General features: G+C 34.3%; 1 protein-coding gene across 1 annotated transcript in view; it reads left to right on the plus strand.

The window, feature by feature from the left end:
* LOC140171203 (calcium-activated potassium channel subunit alpha-1-like) overlaps window positions 1–27,356 on the plus strand; it is a 197,772-nt gene that overhangs the window by 36,947 nt on the left and 133,469 nt on the right. Inside the window, exons 4-5 of the mRNA XM_072194417.1 lie at window positions 18,869–18,962; window positions 23,110–23,221. Of these exons, the coding sequence (XP_072050518.1) occupies window positions 18,869–18,962; window positions 23,110–23,221 (206 nt within the window). The remainder of the gene's footprint in view (window positions 1–18,868; window positions 18,963–23,109; window positions 23,222–27,356) is intronic.

Here is a 27,356-nt window from a genome sequence, read left to right on the forward strand (position 1 = left end):
TCAGGTTGGTCTGAACATAGTAATACAATTTTTTTGACCTAAGAGAACAAATTTGTGAATATATACATACGCAGCAGCTGCATTGAGTGTAAAAATTAATGCTCTGCGAAAATTGGCCAAAATCTTAAAGAATTACTTTTGCTCTTTTCCTTAAGGCAGGGAAGTATACACAAGTTATCCTGTTGTGGCAGAATGAAATGATGCTTGTTGACTCATACCGACAAGTGATGATTTCACTGCCTTAAGGGAAGCAGAACGCACATTAGAATGATGCGTTGTGGACATGAAGTCTTTATTATACAGATGCCAATACACTCCTGAATCCAGAGAAATGTTCTGAACATGATCTAAAATCATGTGTCATAGTGTCGGAAAGCTTGAACCCTATTAATAGAATTCAGGGATGGGATAATATAGAAAAATAAAACATCCAAGTTGTGTCGCTTCAATTCCAGTTGACCAGCAATAGTTCAACCATTAGAGAATGTGCTTCTGCTATATGCATGCAGAATTACTGTCATCGTATTATAAAATGTACATTACAACCATGATTAGAGCCCGGAGCAGGTTGTTTAACATAACAGCTTTGGAATCCCTCCTCATCACTAGCCTAATTCTATTACATGCACTCCAATAATCAGGTGTTATTGAGTAGGCAAACTGCTCTCGGTACATCAGGGAGTTGAGAGTCGGTACATTATAAGGCATCTTGGTGAAGATGGTATTTCCGATAGTCCTATAGAACTATTTAAGTGTGTTAGTAGGTTAGCTTTGGGCAGGGTATGAGACCGGAGTCCACAATATCTTAACAACAGATATTTGATAGCATCATGGAGCATGCTTACAAAGTCACATACAGGTTCCGTCGTAAACATGACTTGGAATTTTTTTTTCGAAATTGTAAGGTAACACAGGTGGTTGTGGAATTTGTGTTCATTTTCTAACATAATAGAGCAATCTTCTTTTTTACCAAGTCAGCTGATCACTGAATCTGGAAACAATGCCACAGCAAGCTCCGAGGTGTGGAGAATTTTGAATCCAGATCAGGTTTTAGGGTTAGGATTAAGGTTTGGACATGGGTTAGGATCATGAGACATGGATGTTAAGATTAGCATTAATGTTAGGGTTAGGATTGCAGTCAGGGTGGAAAACTCACACCTGAGAATTAGTCTGACCTATCACATGGATTAACAGGATTTTAAGAAATGTACTATCCTTTGAAAGTAACTGTGTCCTTGTAGATATGTACTTGCCATTTTTACACAATTTTTATTTGCTATCTTCCTCTTACTTTCATTGTTCGTTAGATGTTATAAAAAGCATAACCTTGATAAATTGCAAGAAATATATCCATGATACAGAAAGCTAATTTACCCTCTTTGAAAACAATTGTGGTATATATTTTCAATTACTTTTCTTATCTGCTGTAACCATAACGATTATTGCATAATGCAAAAAGGTAACATTTTCATCTGTGTCAACTATTGTGGCATATATTTTCAATTATCTTACTCATCTGCAATGCATACAAGGAGATTGGCAACAAAATAAAAACAACCTTGATCATGTTAAAGTATAATAGCAGACTTACTTTGTTCTATCATGAGTTCAGATGCTCAATTAATAAATGGGCAATGTAAGAAGCTGATCCATGCTTAATGATGCAAATATCCAACATGGGACAGTAGATTCTGTAAGATATTTTAATCATAAGATGCCTTTGATGCATCATGTAGGTTTGAAATTGAAATGTGAGAGGTTTGTTTCAAGTCGTACATCAAACCAATTTAACGAAATATCTTGTCAGCAGAACATTACACTTGCTGGTTCTACAAATATGAATATTAACAGAAACTTGAAAAATGATGGAATTTTCTATTGTCAGCCTTTTTATAAAAAATATATATTTACGTGTATTAAAAAACCTGCTTGACGTGAGCTTGGGAAACACCTTTGAATTTGTTGAATTACTTAGGAAATCCTATTGTGCAGCATGTTTTAGAGCCCTGGATATATTGTGATTCTCAGAAACATCTGCTGAGGTTTGCTTGAGGGGATTTCCTATTTCATTGATCGAAACCCTCGATTCATCAGGAGAATTTGATTTGAAATGCAATATTTCCTGTTGCTCAATTCACCTGTTGGTAAAAAAAAACTCACTGTGTTAACTTACAATGTTTGAACATGACATATTATCCTGAAGGATGTAAAAATTTTGCTAAGAGCAGTTTTTATTTCAGTCACATCAGCAGGGGAGGGGGTTGACAAGTGTTTTGATATTACAGCCAGATGCTGTATAGTATTATATTTGTAGGAATTGGTTATGATTTTTAAAGGAAATCCTTTGGTATTTGTCTTAACAATCAGAACCCCCACCCAAATGATCATGCACATACATAATTATGTGCACACAGGGCCATATAACCTAGCCTGCCCCAATATTCTGTATTTCTATATACATCACCAATATGGACACAAAGCCTTATTGTGGCTGCTCAATATATTTGACCTTACTATGGCGCTGTGTTCACTTGCACACAAATATAAACACAAATAACAAACATCAAGGCTACCTAACACCTTGTAATTGTGTAATTTGCTCTGTACCAACCAACCAGCTGGTGACATTTATAAATTGGGACATTTAGCTGTGTATTTGTATGTGTCATCATGGACACTCCTGTCTATTTGTGTCATTACAGGCAGCCATTTTGTAATAATAAAGTTGTAATATAAAGTAATGCATGTACCTTGAAAAACATGCTGTTTTGTATGTAAGATGCATAATGTTAGATATATTGTAAATGTGTATGGACTATGGATTTTACTGTTACAATTTCAACTTCAACACTAGATGTTTTGTGCATGTATCCCTATTTTATACATTTTACAAATGCACACCAACACATTGTAAGTTCCAGGTTCTACCCCTGGGTTCTACCTGTCTTAAACTTATGTAATAGGCATCTTATGTGATTGATTGTATTTGTGATATTTCTGTGTGATACATTAAGCGATTGAAGCCACACCTGCGTTGATTGTTCCTCTTTGTTATATTTCTATGGCGTTATCTTCCTAATCTAGTGTGCGCCTAACAGGCTGCCACAGCAAATTCATTGCTCCAGTTAAATTTCTGTTTTCATCTGTTTTTAACTGGAATATTGGTTCCAACTTTTGACAACATGTTGCTATTACATCAGTGACAATATCTGGCTGAGTTTTTGTCTGCTACCTTGCTATCTGGTGGAATATTGGAGGATTTTGTGATTTTTAATTTCACCATTCCTGCCTATGTGGATACTCTAGTCAGCACACAGCACTTTGATTGGATCAATATCTACTACAATAATTTCACAATGGGATCAATAAAGCACTGCATCTTACTTGCCTTGGTTATCATAGGTTTGTGGTATACCAGTACTGTACATAAACATAATGGAGTGGCCTATCAATACCATAGGCCCACTGTTGGTACTACATCTAGTAACTCAAACCAGTGTTTCTGAAGTACCTTGGTACTCGTATGGTATACTATCCTAACTCTGTATCTACTTTCCAGTCACAGCTTTTAGTAGCCGGGGACATTGAACTAAATCCAGGTCCAGATGAAACTAATTTGGTGTTATTGGATGATAGAAATAGGCCTACACATACTGTGTATAGTACAGCTGAATTGTTAAATGCGAGCTCTGAAAATGCGTCGGTACCATTAAATACATGGTTAAACATTAGATCGTTAGGTATACAGGCTAAGGCCCCTACTCATAGAGGTGTTAGGGCAGGAGTACGTAAACAGCGTGAGAAGATCAAGCGTTTCAAGTACTGCATGTCCGCAACCCACAGATGTTCTCACAAACTCAAATTCTCTTAGTGTCTGTCAATGGAATGCACGATCTGTCGGTAACAAGACTACTACCTGTTCAGACTATGTGTTGGATAATAACATTGACGCTTTGTTTCTCACTGAAACGTGGTTGAGTGAATTAGATAATGTAAAAATTGGAGAGTTTTGTCCTCCAGGTTATAACTTTATCAACATTCCTCGTGATTATAACAAGTGTGGGGGCTTGGTATCATTTACAGGTCCCCTCTGAAGTTTCAGATAATACCGTTTGATTTCAAAACTGTCAATTTTGAGTACTCCATTATTTCTAATAATGAACGTAAAATCTATTATGTACTCATTTATAGACCTCCTCCGTCCAAGGAAAATCAATTGAAAACTGCAAACTTTCTGGTTGACTTTGAGATCTTTGTTATGTGTGTAAACTCCTTAGCTGGTAAGATCATCATGCTAGGTGATTATAACATTCATTGTAACCGCCCTGAAAAGTCTGAGGTCGCCAGGTTCCTTGAAATTCTCGAAAGTACTGGTTTTCATCAATATGCCGTAGGGCCTACTCACATCAGTGGCAACACAATTGATTTGGTTATTGCTCGTCCAGAAGAGAATCTCATAAAGGAGTGTTCTGTTGGCGTCAGGCTTTCTGACCATCATATGGTTCATTGTAAGCTCTCATTGCAAAAACCAAGTGAACAGCAAAATGTGTCTGTTACACGAAATTTCCGTAACATTGATACCATCAATTTCCAGAAGGATCTAAATTCATGTTTTGTTGATATACTTACTCGTGATGACAATGTTGACTATTTATCTGTGGCATTTGAAGAGTCTATTATAAAATCCTTGGACCTTTATGCCCCTGTCTCAAAGAAAACGCGCAGTACCAGATTAAGACAGCCCTGGTATAATTCGGACATTCATAGTGCTCAGAGAATTACCGTGCTTGCGAAAAGAAATGGCGTAAGACACGCTTGGAAGTGCATCACGACATGTATATCGAACAGAATAAAGAGGTTAATAAGTTGATTGATAGGGCAAAGAAACAGCATATTTCTGAGAAACTTAATTCTGCTCATGACTCTAAATCTGTATATAAGATTGTTAATGGTCTCTTGAATAATTCAAGCAAAGTGTTACCTGCATATGAGTGTGCAAATACTTTAAGTAATTCTTTTGCTACATATTATCAAGACAAGGTTTCCATTATATACTCCGATCTTGATAAACAGCAATCAGGTAGTGTATGTAGCGATACCTATAGAGTTAATGTCACATGTAGACTCACCAAATTCAATCAAGTGTCTGAAGAAGATGTTATTAAGCTTGTTAATGGCACTGCAACAAAAGGTTGTGTATTAGATCCAGTGCCTACATGGTTTCTTAAGGAAAATGTATCTATTTATGTACCTGTCATAACCCACATCATAAACATGTCTCTTTCAACAGGTGTATTTCCGGACACTCTCAAACATACTATTATCAATCCTCTCATTAAAAAACAGTCGCTCAATCCTGAAGAGCTAAAGAATTACCGTCCTGTAGCTAATATCAAGTTTATGTCAAAACTGATTGAAAAACATGTCATCAATAATGTGACTAATCATATGATTGAACACAATTTGGGCGAGGAATTTCAATCTGCCTACTGTTCTGCACGGAGCACTGAAACCGCATTGCTGAAAGTCAAAGATGACATCATGGGCATGATTCATGACCAGAAAGGTGTGTTCCTTGTGCTTTTAGATCTAAGTGCCGCCTTTGATACTGTGAACCACAATATCCTCTTCAACAGATTAGAGTGTGAGATTGGCATAACAGGAACTGCGCTTGACTGGTTCAGATCATATTTCAGCAACAGGACAACTTGTGTTTTGGTTGACAATGTTCACTCCGTTCCTCGTGATATGCGCTATGGACTTCCACAGGGTCGATCGTCGGACCAAAATGTTTCACGATTTATACCATACCTATTGGAAGGATCATCAATAAGAACAATTTGTGCTATCATATCTATGCAGACGATATTCAAATATATAGTTCTTTCATACCTTCGGATTTAGCATCTATTCAGTCGACTCTTTCTGCACTTCAAAACTGCATTGATGAAATACAACTCTGGATGACTGAAAATATGCTGAAGCTGAATAGTGATAAGACTGAATTTTTTGTTGCCACCTCGCCTCATTTTAAACGTTCTTTACCTGACATTCAGTTGCAAGTTGGAAATGACATCATCAAACCATCAGGAACTGTGCGAAATCTGGGCATCATCTTTGATGATGTTATGTCTATGGCTCCGCAAATAACATCTCTTTCCAGTTCTGTTTCATACCACTTGCGTAACATCACTGCATCAGACGTTTCTTGGATTTAGACACCTGCAGCACTATTGTAAGCTCGCTTATTTTATCCCGACTGGATTACGGAAATGCTCTTCTGCTGGGAGTAAACACAACCCATATTGACAGACTTCAGCGCCTTCAAAATTGGGGTGCAAAACTCATTTTTCTGCATCAAAACGCGATCATGCGACTCCATTTTTAAAGCAACTCCACTGGCTCCCTGTGAAAGAACGCATTCATTTCAAAGTACTGCTATATGTGTTTAAATGCTTAAATGGACATGCTCCAGGTTATTTAGCTTCTTGTTTCACACCTTACCATCAATCACGCATCGGACTTCGCTCTGCTTCAGATACAACTCGGCTTACTGTACATAAATTAAATGCCAAGTCTCTCCACTCTGCCGCAAATAAAGCTTTTTCTCTGGCTGCTCCTGGACTGTGGAACAATTTACCCATCACCATCCGTACTGCAAACTCATTGCCAGTCTTCAAGAAATTACTGAAGTCATATCTTTTCCCAAAAAGTTGACTGTTTTTATTGCTCACTTTGTTTGTTATATTGTGTTTATGCTTTGAATTTGTTTATGCGCTGTGATCTAGATGAAACAGCGCTTTATAAAAGAATTGTGTATGTATGTATGTATGTATGTATCTAGAGCCTTCCACCTATTGATACAACTATCCATCCATCCCAGGTTCCTAGTCTCAAATTTTGTCATCATCATCCATCTTTCAATATCCATGTTACTTTGCACAAGAGAAAAATTGGATTCTCCATGATAGATTGAATAGTGCCTGAACACACACATTGTGAGGTAGATACTGTCATAAGGTAGCAAAAAAAGGCTAAGGAAGGGGTATCGGATGGTGCGACTTGAGAGTGGTACTTCACGCTCATGCGCTCAGGTTCAATTTTTAACAGGTATCAGGTGTTCAGCTTCTGTGTGAGAATATGTGTTGCATGTTGTTTCACAACAGCTCAAAATGAGAATTTTTCATGCTAGTATAATTTGCATTAAAATTGGGGAAAATTGTCTAGTATAGAGGTTATCCACTTCACTCATGTCTGACTTCTAACAAAAGGCGCTGGTTCCCGTAGTATTCCTCATTCAAACCAATTCAATGCACGACCTCTGAGTTACCTGCCTGACTTTGGTGGGCTATTTTGAAATAGTCATGGTTGCACATGCATTGCAGGTACTTCTTTTGAAAGTCCTAAACAAGGTATAGCAGTCGCTGCTAGGATATGCAGCTTATAGAACATGGATAACCTCTATTCATGGTATTGGTGCACTGATCCTCGAAGTTGACAATATTTAAACAAGTATGTTAATGTTTAATAAGTTTGATCATATATCACATTAATACGGGATTTATATGATAGGTCCATACCCGGAAGTTCTTTAACAATATCTGTGTAAATTCTGGCTATCTATAAAGTAACAGGATAGAAAATACAGGCCTTTTCCATTGGCCAAATACCAGTAAGCAACACTGTCAAAAACCTATTTGGAGAAGAAATGATGTCATAATTTGCACATTGAATTCACCTACAGAGAAAAAAAGAAATATAATTTTTGCTGTGCTGTGTCAGTTTTAAAAATGATTGTGGATTCTGTTGGCATGAGATCAAGGTAATACTGATATCCAGTCATCACTCCTGGAACTGGAAATCGATCTATGCCTACTTCATTTCATTTCATTTCAATTTTATTTATACACGGAAAAGCCCAGATCAGCCCTTGGGCTGGTCTTCCCTGGGGCCGTGTTGTGTTCTTTTAATGTTTTTTGTATGATAATGATAGCATTCATGTCTACATTTACTGAGGATACGATACTTCCATTGTACACCATTTTAAGTTCACTTATTGCGAACAACCTAACCTCTAGAATTGTTTTCTCCAAAACTTTTTCCTGTCGGAGAAGGCTCCCTTGATAATTGAATGCTTACATCTACATCTTCACTACAGGCACTTGCGAAAGCCACTTAAAGTCAGAATTTCCCTGTAAACCTCTTCTGATGATTTCAACAAACAAAGATGACCACAAACCAATGCCTGTACAATCTTCTCTCATCATCCATTCATTGTGAAGATAATTTGCTCACTGACACAGGGCTACTTTAGATTTGGATTATTACACATAATGAGCCAAAACTACCTCGCTGCCCTAGATAAAGTTTAGTTGCGCCCATAGAAGAACATATTTTGACATTTGGCCTTATATTATGAATTTTTATATCCATAGTGCACATGGATACTAGCATTCATTGCATAAATATGTTGGGATTAAAGAATTTTACTTGCGGGAGAATTGGATTTTGTGCGATTTCACAGTTAGAGCCCCATGAGTGATGCTAGAAATAGAAATAACCTTGCGCAATCTGATAAAGGGATTTTGTCAGTTATAAAGCTATAGGTTATATTATAAATTCTTGCAGGTTTCTCTTGTCAACTCAATGTTTGGGTTTGAACATGTAGAGTTCTTCATGGCAAGGTAATTGCAGCTTTTTCTCGCAGAATTTAATTTTCTTGTTGCAACTGAGGATGTTCATCAGGTGTATTGTTTAAATAGTTTAAGGGGCTTAGAAATCTGACTGCCCCTTCAAAGAAAATATTTTCAGGTGAAATCTGGATGGATATAATGAAAATGAATATTAAATGGGCCTTTTCTGGGCCCTGTTTTCCACAAGCTCGGTGGTCGGTGGACAGTGTGGGTAAAGAAGTTGCCAATATCTATTTTAGTTCACAGTGAGCTTAGGTGTATTTATAAATATGCATTTGACCGCCAGAGCACTGCCATTACAGCTTGTAAACAGGAAGTAGATGATCTTTGGCAAAAGTAGTAAGGGAGACCAGATTGTGTAGCAAAATTGGTCTTTTTTAAAAACTTTGTGACATTATTTTAAGCGCTTCGGTCTGTAATCGGAGTTCAGCTTTTAAGCCAATTTCAGCTTTTTTTATTGCCAAAATTTATGTGTTTTCTTCTATTTTCAGCCCATATTTGACATTTTTCAGCTTTTTTACAGGCTTTTTTAAAGTAATTTTCCTCTTTTTTGTCTGAGGCCACTCACACCCCTGATAATTGAAATATTAATATTAATTTAATTTTAATAATTAATTTTTAATATTATTATTAATTAATTTTATTTGGTCACCAGCTTACTCAGGGTACTCCAAAAAGATGCTTTAGGCCTCTGCATAACAGGGTCTGGAGCCCTTCAGTGTTAAGTAGTTGAAAATCATTTCAAATGTGCTCTGAAAGCTTTTAAAATGCTTCTAAATAGGTTGTTTATTACTCTTGAGAAAATTGAATGGTTAAACAACACATTTTGCATCCAGGTCTTGTGAATATGGCATCAGGTTAAATATGGCATCATCAGTGGACTTCAGGGACTGGATTCATGCTTTGAATACATATAGTTGTTTTGCTTTGCACTACACATTGAGACCTTGGCGATGAATTTCATCAATGATGTAGCTAAAAACAACTTAACAAATGATAGTGTAGGGATGAGATTGTATTTCTGTTAACAACAGATGGTGAGATAAACCCACACAGGTTCAAATAAATTAATGTGTAGGTTAATTTAATCTCTGGCATGCAAGGCTGGGAGATTCCGGTTTAATTAATTATGCGAAAAATAGGTTTGTAATTGATACAGTAGATTGTTGATATTTGCCAATAGAAATGTTGTAATGCAAGGTTTTGGAGGAAGGTTGCAAGTAGCATCGTATAGTGGTTTAAGTCTTTGATTCTGATGCAGAAGGTTCTGGGTTTGATCCTTGATAGAGGACAATTAACAATTATTACTCTCTGTTGCTGCATTTGAATTGCACAGAAAATTATATGAGAGACAAATAATTTGTAGCCATAATTTGCACATCATGGGAGAACAGCATCTGAGTTTGAAGCTGAATGGTTAACCCAATTAGTGAAAATTATTAATGATATTTTTATCTTAACCAAAGCGGTTAAATTTATCACTCATATCTTATCTTTTCAAGATAATTTACCTCATAATAAAGTTATCTTTGGTAGCAATGTTTGGCAAAGCTATCTGTGGTAGATATGTTTGATAAAGTAACTTTTGTAGATAGATACTTTTAACAGTCAATGACACTTTTAGTCTATGTAATGTTTTGTGATGTTTCCTGTGGAGCCCAATGTAGGTTTTCTTTAATTTGCCATTTGTGTAAACTTTGGTTCACCTTAAATTCGGTAGTGATATTGGTGCGTATTTCACTGGCTACAGTTTTGAATTGCGCACATACAGTTATTCATGCGGAGCATGCACTCACACATACACAGGCGATTTGTTGAAATTTTTGCAGCACAACCACGAAAAAGCATTTACCGTATTGTTTGTAATAAACGCCCTGGGGGCGTTGCATTTTTCCAAAAGGGGGGCGTTTATTGAAGGTGAATTGTCAGTGAAAAAAACTTTAAAATCGGGTTAAATTTCCCAATGGTGCTCCTATAGAAAGGAGGGATCTACGGCTATACTAATGCGACGCCCATGGAAAATATCATTTTCATGGTAAATACATCAAAATCCATTACCGATCGTCCCTGACAAGACTGACTGACTGATGGTAGTTTTAAGCTTACTCACACGATATAGCATGGAAATGTTTGCATTTTTGTCAATTTTTCACACAAAAATTGGAGGGGGCGTTTATTAGAGGGGGAGCGTTTATTACAAACAATACGGTACGTTACTACTGAACTTAAAGTGAACCAAATTATAGCCAGTTATGACTCTGACTTCATTACAGTTTTTTCCTCCGGAAAAGTGAAGTAGTCATTATCTGATATTTTTACCCCACTTCCTGACAAGCTGTAATGTCCTGATATTATTTAATTGGAATGGTTTGTGATGCTTCCTCATATCTTCCTGTAAATAGGAATAATAACTGAATGCTTTCTTTAATCAGGTAAACATTTGCTTCAGTTTATAGTAAGGTATGATTTAAGCAAAAAAATAAAGCAGATATCTGATATTTGAATACTGCTTCCTGACAAGAAGAAAATAATACTTGCTTATGTTCACTCTTGGAATCTTATCTTCAGTAGATAGCAAAAATATATATTTTGCTATCTTATATTTTGCTATCTTCAGTAGATAGCAAAAATATATACTTTGCTATCTTCAGTAGAAAGCAAAAATATATATTTGCTATCTTCAGTAGAAAGCAAAAACATATATTTTGCTATCTTCAATAGTTAGCAATATATATAATGTATTATAGAAAAATTATCAAATTCGTGGACATCGTGGAACGATGTCCACGAATTCGTGGACATGGTGGAACGATGTCCACGAATTTGATAATTTTTCTATAGTAATGTGTTAATTAAATAATATTTCTGATTTGACATACACAAAACAATGAAGTAAAAGGATGCAGTATTGTTGGAATCAATTTTTATATATTCTTGAATAATGGGTTCCTTCAGCAAAATTACATCTTGGTTGCTAAGTATTACCATGATCATGGGTGTGGTAATGGTATGTCATGCCTAGTGAGAAAGCAATGCATAATTCAAAATAGTGACAGTTGTGAGTAATTTTAGGCATGTGATCCATCACATCTTACAATTTTAAATATATTCTTTAGATAGATTTTAACGCTTTTTCATAATGGTTTTGTAGTTGTCAATGATTATAAAGATTTCCATAGACCACTGCTAATGGAATAATGTTGTTGCTGCAGTGGAGTGTCTAAGAATAATATTGCCAGGACTTCAATCATTACCAACATGTATGCGGCATTCTGCAAAACATGCAATCCTGTGTAGCAATTTGTTTTGTTATATTCATGTATTCTACATATCTTATAAAAACCATTCAATATGATCATAATAATAATACAATAATACTTTATAGCGCATTACAACAGAAATGCTCTCAATGCGCTTTACAAACATCTTTAACATCTTAAAAATACAACAAAAAGCATGCAAGGGAAAATATACATGATAACAACAACTTTAAAAACCACAAACATAATTAAAGTGATAAAATAATCATGTGTATCAAAGCTGTTCCAAGTGAAGTCAGTCCACCCTTTGAAGTTCAGAGCCTGCTTACATGTTCTTGATCTAAATTGGCATTGTCATAGATCATCGTCAGGGGTGGGTAATGTAGAATAGAATGATACTCAGTAAAGCCAATAATTCAGCTATCTGTACACAGCTAGTAATCACACAAATTGAACTCTTCTGTTTCAGATTTACCGTCAGTTTGTAAGCTGGTACAAATTAAACTCAACATCCCAACCTATTATAGACCATTTATCTTACTTTAGATAGGTAGAGTAAGGCATAATTTCTTGATACAGATCTCACTACTATACTGATTACCCTGCTTTTGTAGGTTGATTAGTTATAATGCGCAAACCTGCTTCGATCCCGTGATACGATAGTATTGTGAATGGGAAAAACATGTAAGTGGTGATTACTATGTTGAATGAAAATATGAAATTAGAGATAAACAAACTTTTAAAACCAATGTTGAAAGCACACAGTTAGGACTTCAAAATGTTATTGTGTATTTGTCATACTCTCATAAATATGATGTACTAGAAGTTTTAGGAACAAAACTGATCAAGATTTACGAGTGGATAGTAATACGTAGTGGTAGATAAAGTGATTAAAGAGTTTAACTTCAACACTACAATCAAGATTTCTTTGGAAGAAATATTTTAAAAATACCATCAGTATTTAAAATGTTTTGTTATGTTATTGGAATTGTTACACAACCTTACAAAGTTTGGTATAGAGTTCTCAAATAATCCTGTGTTCAGCAGGAAGCTAGTCACAGATCTTTGCTATTTCACATTTGTACAAAGTGAAATATCCAGATAATGTTACATAGTATAATATTCAAGCTCCTCGCAATTAGCACTGAGAAGGTCAAAGAAAGGTTTTTCAGCAGCTGACAAGAAGTTGAGTATCTTTCTTTCCACAGTATTGTTTACATGTAAGCCTATTTGTACATGTTGGGAGATGAAGTTGAAAGATGAATTGGTAGAACTTTTATGAAGGCTTGACCTTTTCAGAAAGTTGTATGATATAAGTGGGTTGTCTGTGGATCTTGTTGAGAGGTACTTTGAAAATTGTTACCAGTTGTTTAAAATGTATGGACCTGTATGTAATGTATATGTAGCAATGAAAATGTGAACTTGTTGTTAAACTTCATAGTACTGTACAGTGAGGCTACTATGCCATATTATAAATGGGAAAAAATGTACACTTCCGTAATTGATGGTAGTTATGTGTAGTAGTCTTTGGAGCTCATGTCTCAGTGATATAACAAGAGAAAAATGAAAAGTTAAAAAGAATCACCAAAACCAGTGTTTGTGTGATCCATTCGGAATCAAAAATGTGAACTAGAGTTTCTCCATCATCCCGTGATTAGGATTTTCACCAGGTCACAGTTGATTCACATCCCAGGAATTATTATGAAATGGGAAAGCTTCAAAAAGGAGGTAAACCTCTACCTAGGCACCAATGGCCAACCTGTTTACCATCATGATAACAGCATGTCATGATATACCTTAATTGACCTAAGAAAATTTTCTTCAACAAAACACCCATCCAATAAAGCTTGAAACAAAATGTTCATTGATGCAACAGTTATCATCAGTACTACAACTGAGAAATAAGCCAGATGTAGTGGAGGCAATTTAGATTCTGCATATTACACTGGACTTAGTAAACAATCTCTGGTTGCTTGGAACAACAGGCAAAAGGAAATGGCCAGGAGAATAGCCTTGTTTGAATCAGATCCCTGGTTAAGTAAAGGTACATAGTCCATCTACAACGGAATTGAAACACTTAACTATTGTAAACACGACACTGCTACAGCGTGTTTGCTCTAATATTACAATATATCATGCACATTTAATATTTAATCTAGTGAATATCAAATGAACAATATCTTATTCAGCGTTTCAATATTTGCAAAAAAATGTATTATGGCTCAAATCTATGATATGCTTGAGCATCAGCTGCAGGCTGTAGCACCTGGTCTGAATTTTTAATTAAATCTAACTTATTTGATCAAACATTTTACATAGTTATTATCAAAGCCACACATTGGTCTGAATTTTTAACCAGAATGTAAGTTGAGTGTGGAAGTTTTTGCATTATTAGGTCATAAGTGAAAAAGAAAAATTTTATGAGAAAAACACTTTTGAAATTTTTTTAAATTACATACAGCTAAAGATTTAGCCATATAAATGAGTGAAGTTTAAAAGCCGAAAGCATTAAGAAATAACCTTAAAAAGAAGTACATTATAGCTGAGAATGTACAAATTGATATTTAATTTGATGAAAAGAGCCGTATTTTCCTGTCTCCAAAACCAATTTAGAAAAATCAGACTACTTGTCTCACAAACCAATTTATAATTAGTAAAATCAGACAGTTCTTGTCTCCCATACCAATTTATTCCATGAAATCATATGCAAACTTTAATGCCTTAGTTAATACTGAATTAATAATGCAATGATTAATAAACCAAAATTCCAAAAAAAATGAGATTATTTAATAATAATATTTGCACAGCCCAAGGCAAAATGTGTTTTATATAAATTAGAACCATTTCTATCATTTTGATTACCTCACCAGATATACTTGTATACCAAGAGGAAGTTATGGGGACTCATTCCTGATAATATTTAGGCCAGTCTGCACAAAATATACCTTGAGGTTGTAAACATGGTAACTACATAATTTGCCAACTTGGCAATTTACCTCTCAATTCTGAACAGTTTTCTTGGTTGATGTTAGAAGGAATCAATTGTATAATAAATACAGAAATGCTAGTATTTCCATTAATCCTGCAGCTTATCTTTTAATAAATCACAATTACAGAATGCTATTGTATTTGTAAATCATTGTCAATACATTAAATTCATGCTTAAATTAAGTTTTCATTATAGTAAGTAAATAATAAATAGTTAAAAATGCTATTAGTTCCCTGATGACGACCACAATCTAATTTAAAACCACTCAGCGCATGATATCGATCAGACATGAAAAAAAAATGCAAGCACTTGGAAATGAGATTGGAAATGATAAAATCAAATTCATAAATTCCTATTAACATGATTAAGTTTGGATGTTTTTAGTAATTGAACGTGCATAAGTTATGGTAAATTTTTAGTCAAATAATAGTTGATATTCAAAGAATTATCAGGATGAAAAAAAATCCCTAGAAAGCATTTTGTTACTGGCTACATAAGATTTAAGAAGAGGTGTTTTCCAAATGAACAGGCATTGCTAACAGTTGTAATCCTTTTTCGATGCATTCTTGGAAAACGATTAGGTACTTTTTTATTTGAAGGGTAGCGAGTACAAAAACTTCCTTGAAGTGATTCATGTTGCTAAAATTAGCTTTCTATCAGCATAATGAATTGTTGGAGCAGTAAAAGCTTAGGGTATACTTGAAAATTTAAAGGGAAAAAAAATGGACCAACTCCAGTAAGCAATGCATGAGGGGATGAGAACCAACTAATTAATTTTATACCGCATTACTGTAATGGATCCTTGCAACATATTCTGTACATTAACAATGTCAAATCACAACTTCATCAATACAATTTCTAGCAACTGGCCATTGACTATTGCCTGTCATGTTTTGTAAAAATGGTAACCTTTTGACAACACATTTCTTTGTACTCTATCTGTTTACTAACAAAGTTTCACCGTGGTCTTCAGAATCAATTTTCCATCCACTATACTATACAAGTCTCGCCTGACACTTATACGATACAAGCATTGTGAGCATCATACTTCACAAGAAATATTTGGTAAATTGTTTAAGTGACCATCGGCGTTAGTTCAGGGTTACAAAAATAGATTCAAAAAATCAAATTATCTTCCTCCAGGTCAGGAGAGATTGCTTTCCTTATGTAATGCATTGTGGAGATGTTTCAAAATCAAATACACGGAGCTGCACTTTTTCCGCATGAAATGGTTGTGTCCATAATATAAGGCAAATAAAGTGGGAGTAATTGGACAAGTAAATGACCATTTTAATTTAATTTGTGTGTGTATAATGTGATACTGTCAATGTAAGTTCAAGTGTGGGTATGGTTTTGAAGCTCTTCCATTGATTTGTAAGTCAACCATAAAACACACAAGACCTTCACACACTTAGACACGAATCACATATTTTTAAAATTTTGATCAAATATGTAATTTACATCAATTTTTTGTATGGTCCAGTGATCTGTGAAACATTTCAAGTGGCTGTGAATTAAATTATTGTATACTTGCTCCCTATAAAACATTTCAAATTTGATCTGTGGTATAATTTATAATCAATTCTAGAAATAAGAATTTTATGGGGCAGTCAATACAGAGAAATTGCTGTGGGCACCTAAGCAATTTTATTCAAATCTAAGCAACTTGAATTCTCATAATTGGGGCATGAAGACCTTTGGGCAGCAGATGTAGGTTTCTAGCTATCTTCTTCCAATATTATCGATTCACCTCACTTATGTCAACAATCTTGGTATATCCAGAGGGTATTATAATGGTTAGAAAGAGCTCGAGATACTAAAGTGTTCAACTGGATATAAAATTCAGCTGTATTGACTGTTTAATAATGTCATATACGTTGAGTGTATTTGGAAGCAATTTTTTATCTGCTCACCACTTTTGACATCAGGTGTATTGATACTGTATTTGTCCAACTTAAGAACAACTAATACAACTCACTTAATATTAAGATTGTAAACTTTACCATTGTGTGTTATAATTAATTGATCTGGATGGTAATAATATTATTGCGTTGTGGTAATTACCCCATTGTCCATTGCATAGCATGAATGAATAGTGTCATTAATTGGTTACTTATAGTTTAAATGTGCATGAATTGTACTTTATTTACAAGTAAACTGATGATGAAACTAGGGTAATTAAACACTTGCGTAAATGTTTGAATTGACGATAAAAGCTTTTAAACCTGTAATGTCGCCAGTGGAGCGACTAAATAAGCAAATAGTGCAATGCTTACTGTGTGATATTAATACATAAAAAATCATGAATACCATGATACCATCTCATAATGTGTTTCAATGTACATTAGTTTACACTTAAATCTGGTAATGGAGTGTATCAAAGGATGGTAATTAAGTAATTAAGGTGATGAAAAATCAACTCAGGTGTATCAGTAAATGTATATTGACACTTTGCTAGTGATAAAACTGTTAATGTGCATTTATGTGATGAGAAAAGGTTTTTGTTTTTCTACTTTTTATTTATAAATGTAATAGAAGCTGAGTCGTCTTTGCTGCATTAAGCTATAACAGTGTATAATATATTTGCAAATACCATGTCAATTAGAAATATTGATTTAGTGTATGACAAATATGTTTATTTTATGTTTATCAAGTGCTATATTTACTATGTTTGACAATTCTATTGAAGAAGAGAAAAAGTTTTGTCTTCTGAAAGAAAGGATTATTGAATGCTTTAAAAAGTGGGTTGCGATTAAGCATCTAATTCATTAATTTTGTAAATGAACAGAATTGCTGTCAAAGGTAACCATGGTTACAACTTACAAGATATTTCAGAATTTTCAATACAATTGTTTCTTCAGATTCATCTGGACTGTTCTTATAATTTGAGTTAAGAATTCATAGGAAGATAGTATGATTGGCATTTGTAAAAACTGCATAAAAATGCATATAGTGTAAACTGGTGAATATGATACAATTTTTAAATGTGTAAAATAAATCAAATGAATGTATAGAATATGTAATTAAAGTTGAAGCAATAAAATTATTAATTTGAAATAAGAGCATGCACATATCAAGTTTGTTACAATGCATAGGAAATTGTATATTATGTACATACATGTATAGCAAATGTACCGATATTAAAATGTAAGCATTTCATAACTGCTGATTGAAGTTAAAAATAGAGACAGTCCCTATTTCTGACAATCTTGTGATGTTGAATTCACCCAGAAGAGCAACAAAATATGCCTGCTAATCATTTGTGATGAATTTTAGATCTATAAATTGCCCAAATGCTAGACTATTGCAATTCATGTTCCATCCTGGTATATTAGGATAAATTACCTGAACACAGCTTTTTGTCAAATGTGTCTGTTTCCGATTTTGGTATGTCGGCAGGTATGAAATTTGTTAAAATTAGACTTGTTATGATAAAAATAGACTGTGTAAGTCCATCATTTCTTGAAAACTGTTTTATAATATATTCAGGCATGATATTTTCCTAAGTAGGAATCCCCACTTTTTTATAGCCAATATTTACGCTTTTAAAAATTATTTTCATCCTGATTTTGGGCTTATTATTAGCCCGTTTGTTTCGCCATTTTCCCTATTTTCCCCCATTTTCCTATTTTTGGGTAAAGGATCAATATCATGCCTGTATATTATGCAAGGACACAATGGACACAAATGTCAAACTATGTACTGGCCCTAAAGCTGTGAGTAATGTGCAGCTATTTTTACTCGTTTTTCCCTGCACCATTTGATTGCTGTTATACACTTGTCAATGAGATTTGCTATTACACATTTTGTTCTCATACATGTTCTAATCATCAGTGAATGTTCTTCCATCTTAAATATCATCAAGTTTTATGATCTTAAAGAATATATAACTTACAAATTCCCTTTTTTTTTTTTTTTCTTTTCAGGCCAGTGGAGTGGTGCTTTTTGGTTGCCGAAGACACTGTATTCCAGATAGATTTGGCTTTCAATATTTTTTTCATGTTTTATTTTCTGTTACGGGTAAGTGGATTTCAATTTACGCTTGTAATTTACACATAAAAACATGTGTGTATTTTACTTTTATCACCCAATATCATATCAATGGGAATTAAATAAGGAATCATCTTAATTCTCCCCCTAATGAAACAAGTTTCAGACATTATAAGACTTCATCTGTCTTTTAGTTTGTTCACAAATCTTGACACCATCTAAACCTGGACTTTACTTGCTTAATCACCCTTATATTCATGTATATTTTCCTGATTATGGGCCTTCTCTAAAGTGTGACCCACTGAACTTGAGGGAATCCCTGTCAGACACACCTAGTCTTTTTTATAAACAGTTTTTGTTTTTTAAGAAAACACACACATAAGCAGTGTCAAAACAAAGTCAAAATGGGAGATAATGACCTTAATTCGTCCTCATCAATCTTCGTTAGCTCATTGAGCTCAATATCAATTTGCACCCAAATCCTCCCCATAAGATATGGACAAATTAGTTGCTTGCGGATCAATCTTGATTGAAATTGGGCTTATTAAATTACGTTATGCAATTATTAAATTGGGTCATATGAGCTTATGTGTAAGCTTCAATATTTAGGTGCTGTAACCTATAGGAGGGTTATTTCATTCGCTAGATTCTATTAAAAAAAAACCACGTATTGATGAGAATGTGATGTCGACCTTCTCGTCAAGGTTTTGTATGAAGCATTGGGAAGTATTTGACCAGGACTGGAACCAGATACATTTAAACACATAGAGCTTTGTTGATGCTACAATTTAAATTGTGAATCAATATAATGCCGTTCACTGAGATTGACAGGCTTCTCGGATAAGTTGAGGAATCGGGGAATTATCTTTCATGAATTAGGGTTTACTTTTGCCAATCTTCTGGATGCTTCATTGATACTTTGATTTAAATTGTGAATTGATGTTGAACCAGCTAGTTAACAGAGATTGACAGGCTTCATGGATGAAAAGTGTTTAGATCAGGAAATTATCCATCATGAATTATGGTTTTATTCCCGTCGTCATCAAGGGTTGTGATGAAACCTGATGTGTGAATTGATTTTTAGTCAACAAGCTAATAAAGATTGATGCGTATAAGAAATATGAACGTGTTTAGTGTTTATATCAGGAAAATATCTATTTTGTTTAGATATTTGCAGGAAATTGGCATCCTTGCTTTAGTTTCCAGGTCAGTGGCTTCTCTATAGTCAATTGAGATTTGAGATGTATTGCTTTAGCCACAGACAGAAAGTGAGATAGCGAGAGATTCGTGGATCAATATTTTCAATATCGGTTGCATACATTGATTTACCTTAAAATAATAATCTTCAACAACTAGCTATGATTGATTTGAATTCTTAATACCTTGCTGGTTAATTTTTGAATGAATATTTATGCCGGTTGCTTTTGATGATATAGATTTTGAACTACATGCATGTATATTTTATTTGGTGCACAGTGATTTCATGTATCAGTACGTTATAAAATGAATAACCTGATTGAATAGCAGCATTGTAAGGTAAATAACATTAGTTTCTTTGAAATACCGAGCATGCTTATTACCATTTCTATCAAAATTCATGGAAATCCATGCATGTAGAGCTTGGTTATAGTTATTTATTTGCAGAATGACATTATTCAGGGGGAAAATTAAATTTATCATGGAATTTTTATAGGAATTTAACAAGTCGATAAATACATGGTGTTTCATGATAGTTGTCCGCTCCACATTATTTTGCAAGCATCTTTAAAAAGGATGTTTTGTAGTCCATTTCCATCAGCAAAACCACAGCTTTCTGTCTCTAAAAGGCATTCAATTATCATTTTGTAGCTCATTTTATATGTCAAAATCACAACAGTTTTAGAGGTCTTTACTTACTGGATCCCCGCTCTTCCACTGAACCCTTCAAATATTTTTATCAACCCACTGTATATGTTGTGGTGCTTCCCCCAGCATTCATGTTATGTTTTGATGCTGAACTAAGTCAAGGCAGAGAGGCAATAAATAATGTGAAACTGGGAACTGGCCAAATCTGCTGACTACTTGGTAAAAATCGGTATAATGTTGAACTTGTTGAGGCCTCCATGTTTTGTAAGCAAAAATGAAAAGGATAGTGATCTTATCTCCTCTACTCTCAAGAAGAAAGGACCGTCAGTGGGTGATTAATGGATAGGAGATGCTTAAGACAGTCCAGGTAAACATAGACTTTGGCGTAGTGTATTTAGCCATGTCAGGTGCTTGATATAACCATGACAACAGGCTTGGCTCAGAGTCAATAGCCTCATACTTGCATCTCAATTGTAGTCATTAATCCTACAAAAAGCTACATGTGCATATACAAAACAGGATTTTGTTTAATTTATACATTGACTTATACTGTAAGACATAGAGGTTTATGCTCAAGTCAATATCATGATGAAGTTAATTGCTATCTTTCCTGAAAACATGTGATAGATGGATTTTGTGCTTCAGTTACAATGTATGCTGTGCAATTTTAGTAATAAATGGTTGCACTCATGCTTTTAAACAGAAGCAGACAGTATTTAATAATGTTTCGGGGGACATATGCAAACTACATTTGTATCTAACGTTAAATGTCTGACAAATGGAGATACCCACCAATCACCATCTCTCATAAAGGTCCACACTGATGTAAAAAGGCAATTATAAGTGAAATATATTTCTTAAGATTCTTGGTTTTGTGGAAACAATTGGCAAAACAGTTCATTTTTTCTAAAAATTAATCCCTTTCCATATCATACATCTCAGATCATGTTCTAGTTCTTAATCTTATTTGCTTATGGGCAATATGGGGGGGAGGCATGGGGGGGGGTTGCAGAATGGAAACCTATATTTTATTTACCAAACTTTCTAGCATTATGTATATACATAGAAGTGACACTTTTTGTTTTTGTGGACTAATTCCCAGACTTGATATATATATTTTTAAAGGGGGGCTTATTTTTTCCATGCCTGAACTTTATAAGAGATGTTTACTTTTTCATTATGAGATAATAATAAAAGTGCTTTGTTCTCAAATGACTTCCAAAAGTGCTTATTTTTTTCCTACATAATACCCCAAAAGCACCACATTTTCAAGTTTATATGCCCTGCAAAGTGAGTGAGTGCTTCCCCATCGTTTCTCAGTATGATTGTTCCATATCCTGTGTATGGTTTGTGAGCTTTGCAGATATGCAGGAAAGAAACAAAACAAGATGTAGAATCCTAGTGTAATTGCAAATGAAATTGACATTAGTTGAAAGACGGAAATACCTCATGTTCCACTCTGCCTCTCTTTACTATTTAACCATGATGTTTTAATATTGAATCAAATACTCGCATGAATTGCGCAAGTTAAACCTTTGGAGAAAACTTGTAATTGCAAGTCGTCAACAGATAGATGTCAATGACATTTATTCATTCATTTCTAATTTGAATTTTGCTTTGATGGTGTTGACAATACTATGATAGCTTGTGATGGGCTCTTTTATGGTTGAAGGAAAAAACTGAATCTTTAATTTAGTTTCTAGTTACCAACCGCTTTTTGGGTGATGCCAGGGATCCAATCAGTTTTAGGAAGTTCGTAGGATGGTTTTAAAATTTGCAGTCGCAGTGTGAAAGGTAATAACTGAAATATATTGAAGACATTCATAGTCCTATGATTCTTGAGATATTGGTCATAATCTTTTAAAAAAACTTTTGGAACCTTTTGAGTCTCAATAATCCACACCCACAAAGTCAGTCACATGATACACAGGTTTGTTCATACAGAGCTTTTTACAAGTGCAGCACCCTTTTCAAATTGCAGTCAATCCCTCCACTGGCTCTCATTTGTTTTGTAATTCTTTATAAAAGCTTATTATTTCCCCCGGGTGGTTTGGTTGGAGGTGCCCTCTGTGTTGCCAGGTGCACCATCTGAAGGGGAGGCATCCAGCCAGGCTGTTGAGTTTTGTAGACACAGGAGGGTTAGAGTGTGATGTTTTCTACCTCGCATTTACATGGAGGCCTATCACTATAACAACCTGATTGCAAGTTTTGAGTGAAATTAATACAAGAAAAATGTATCTAATACTTTTTTTTGAAGATTCAATTTTGGCATTTGAAATAAGAAATATTAATTGTCAGTCATTCTCTTTGTTTTCCTTTACCATGTTCACAGTTTGTAGCAGCTTCTGATATGTTCTTTTTCTGGATCTCGTTGAATTCCATTGTGGATTTCTTCACCATTCCACCAATATTTGTGTCCATCTACCTTGGTAGAACATGGCTGGGTAAGTACATAGTATTTTAATTAAGTCAAGAATGTTGTTTGTTTGTGTGTTCGTTAAGTCTCTAGGTATAATGTTTCCTATTGTATGTGAATTTACATATTGGTAGATCAGGGGAAAAAATCTTCATATTAAAAAGACACGTAAGACCCTGCTCTGAGACCAATGGAAGTTATTAATTTAATTTAATGATGAAATGTTTAAATTGCCACAATTTTCCAAGACCAAAAAATAAGAGTTTTCTCTCAAACCCACACGCATAAGTCAGTGAAACCCATCCTAGCGTGCAGCCTTTTTGCGCTGGGCTTGTTTTACAGGTTTTTTGAGGTTATTAAGGTTTTTTTAAAGTGGGTGCATAGTACTCAGCAAAAACAAGGAAAAGTTGGATAAAATAAAAATCATAGCCACCTAGCATTTTTGCAGAATGTTTGAGAGACAAATTCTTTTTGGCCTTACGAAGAGTTTAATGTATGCTACAGCGTACCAAAATAGTTCAATAATAAAAGTGTAAGACAATTTATTTTCTGAACACCCAAAGTATGCTTTTAGCATGTTAGAATGTAGTGCAATAATAAAAATAGATAGATCCGAAAATAAATTATCAATAATGAATAGAGACCTCATCCATTTTTCCAAGGTTTCAATCGGAAACTAATAAGAAACTTCAGTTGCCGTTATTCAGATACATAAATATGTATACATTAAATATTTTGTTTCATTATTTTGATGTATTTTAATGTATATTTTTATGTGACCCCTGGGCCTCATGGAAGAACAGAGGATACCTTAAAACATCCACTGAATGAGTAACCCAGGCAAAAGAAGAAATAAAACAAAACAAACAAAACAAACAATATATTTGCACAAATAAAACAGAATGATAGCTATTCCTTGATGATAACAGTACCTACCATGCCATGTTGTGTTATTTATACATCCAAATGTTACAGCACAGCATAAATGATGAATAACATTGTCTGACAATTATGACATGTTGGGAAGGGTCAGTTGGGTTAATGTGCTGACTTTCACAGTGTTTTCTTATTAGAATGTTCATATTCATTTCCCAGTGTAATATACATTGTATATGAAGGAATTGAAATTAAAGCAGCATATAACAGTTACCAGCTTTCCTTTGCTTTGTTGCTGATTTTAGCATGTATACAGCCGGGTACAGCATAAACACAGAATTGGTGTTCTGATTGGCTAATTGAATCATATCATTAAATCCTGTGACCAAGGTGTTAAATGGTTATTTTTACGCGATAATCAGGACTAGCATGTCGGCTAGTCAACGTTGGTGTGAAAGGATCTTGACAAGAACTAAACATGTATTATTATTATAGTGCGCTAGTAACATACAAATACCAATTTTTAATGGATTTAAGCAGACTACAGTATATAATATGATACCAATGTTTCCACTTGTTTTGGAGAACTAATTAATTATTTTTCTAAAATCTTAATCTGCTGTATGAAAGTTAAATTGCTCCCATAATATTACCAAGTCCTGAAAATGCCATCCCTAGAAATGGTAAAGTTACAGGTAAAATTACATAATTCATGATAATATTCAGTTTCTAATCATCTATTGCATTTGCTGAAACTTTATAAATCTGTAACTTGTGAGTAACATTGGTACATCTGAAACAGAAGTATTTGTTTATATAATTAAAATTATAGATAACAAATTAACAATACACATTGAATACCACAAATCATAATGAAAAAAAATGTCATTGAGCTCCAAACATGCTTCACTGACGTCAAGCTCAAGTCATCCCAAGTCAGCTGGGATATGTAGAATGTTTGTTTTACTGATATAGATAGGAGGGGAATCATCGGGGAAGGGGCATTCGATATTCTGAAGTGACTTCACAGTAGTGATTGAAAGATATGGAATATTTTTCTGAGTTGATGTAAGGCTGGGGTAAGATTTATTTATTTGAGGTGATGACAGGTGCAAACTTTTATGTGGAGGCACCAGGTGATGGTGATTGGAAAATTAAAAACAGAGAGATAAAGTTTAAGTAAAGCTTCTTGATGTTGACATCCTTACTATCTAAATACCAATTCAGCCCTTTAACTGTAGCTGAAAATTGTTGATATGGTTTACAGAGATGACAGAAATACAAAAACCAACAAAAATGCCAGTTTATCATATGACAGAAAAAATAACAAAGAAGATAGGGAAAAAACCCTGTTTTATGGTCTGCCAGACATTTCAATTTGTGTCGGCCAATCATGATTTTTTTTTTCTGGAGGCTAAAAGCTTGAAAAATCTGGCAAAACCTTTATGGTTTTTTTTTTAAATGTTGTGAATTTTTTCAAAAAATGTTCAGTCAAAATCAATCAATTTCAACCAAAAATAATTTTTTATTTCAGGAAAATGAAATAAAAAAATCTCCCAAAGCGTAAAATCCGGGTCGGTTGAGCCTGTAACACATTTTTTTTTGCCTAATAAAGATTATTTTCCTGATACACCCTTCAGACACTTTTAAACTCCTTCAGAATTATTTGCTTTGTATAAAAGTATGATTTGTGAAAGATGTGTGAGCAGTTTGAATTATTAATCAGCACATCACTAGCTGATTTGAAAAGTACTACACATACGTAATTTGCCTTTTTTTATATGCGCTTCTCATGGTGTGTGCATTGGCAAACTTGAAAGGTTTGTGAAAGACCTGATGAAAGCGATTTGAAAATTTGACACTTCCTACATCCTCTAACTAAATGTTTCACTTCATTTATCAAGTTTCTAACTTATTAAAGAGTGATGAAGTATAAATTTAAGATAATGTACAAGGCGTGCAGCATTATTATAAGCCAGATGTAATCGTTAATTCCGTAGAGCACTTCAACAAGCTCAGGTAGCTTTTAAACAAGTCATGATTATATCCTGTGGAGGATTCGCAGTAAGTTAATTCACATTGATGTTGGAACTACTATCCATGCAGCTATATAGCTGGATTCCAATTTGTTTTGAATTATTTTTGAATGGGATGTCCAAGTTGAACACATGAACATTGCATTTCCATGTTGGTTAGGTACTTGACTTATATAGCAGGCAGTCCACAGTGACATCTTGTGCTAGATAAATAGAATACATCACTATAAGAAACATACCTTGTATATGGTGGACTTAAGCCGTGTTCAAATTTCTGCAATTTGTTTTGTATTGTGTTAGGCCAAGTAAAATAAAAAACATGTTTCACGTCCGGGTTTTTGAAAAAAAAGGAGGAAGAGGGGCTTTTATTTTCTATTTTTATCGCAAAAATCGGTGTATATATACCCATAATTAGAGCTGTTTTAGCGGTATACAATAATGCCCGGAAAAATTAGGAGGCCTTTTTTGTTGTTCTGAGAGGTAGCCCCTCTAATTAACACAAAACCTTACCAAAGTGTTTCTTGTATATTAGCAAGGCTAGTATAGAAAGCATCTCTACTTCCTAGACATATTTTTTTAAAAGTTATAACTGAATTTCAAAAAATAAAAATATAATTGAAGAAATCTCAAAATAGGAAGCGGGAGGGGACGTGAAACATGTTTATTTTTTTATTTGGCCTTATGCATACTTTGGAGTGTGAAGTTAGTTTTGTAGTTCCAAGCGAACTGAAACATTCAATGTGCTGTTTAGTCTGAAATTAGACACCATGTGTGAGTTGCCCTATAGTATCAAGAATGCAGAAACTATAAACAAGGCACAACTGATGAAAATCGGTCAATATAGTAATCAAGTTCACCTTGGGGATGTGTTAAGATGTACTCATTCGATAGCAACCCTGGATAAGTTACATATTGAACAGAAAAGCCTGAAATCTTTTAAAGCATATGTTTTGATCCATTATGCAGAAGTTTGAAAAGTAAGAAACAATTATCAGAGTACTTCATGAAGATGCAGTTGATTTTACAATTATTGAAAAGATGTCTTTGTATAAAAAAACAGTAGCTCAGGTTCTTTAAGGGGGTACTACACCCCTGTCCAATTTATATGTATATTATAGGGGCAAGGACTACAACTTCTGCACTGGAAATTTGATTTCAGCACAGACAACAGTTGTGGAGTTACAGTCAAAAATGAGGGAAAACCAATATTTGATCAATAAATCAGTAACTACTTGTCTTGAGTTGCTGAAT

The sequence above is a fragment of the Amphiura filiformis genome, chromosome 15 (assembly GCF_039555335.1).
Source record: "Amphiura filiformis chromosome 15, Afil_fr2py, whole genome shotgun sequence".
Taxonomy (NCBI): domain Eukaryota; kingdom Metazoa; phylum Echinodermata; class Ophiuroidea; order Amphilepidida; family Amphiuridae; genus Amphiura; species Amphiura filiformis.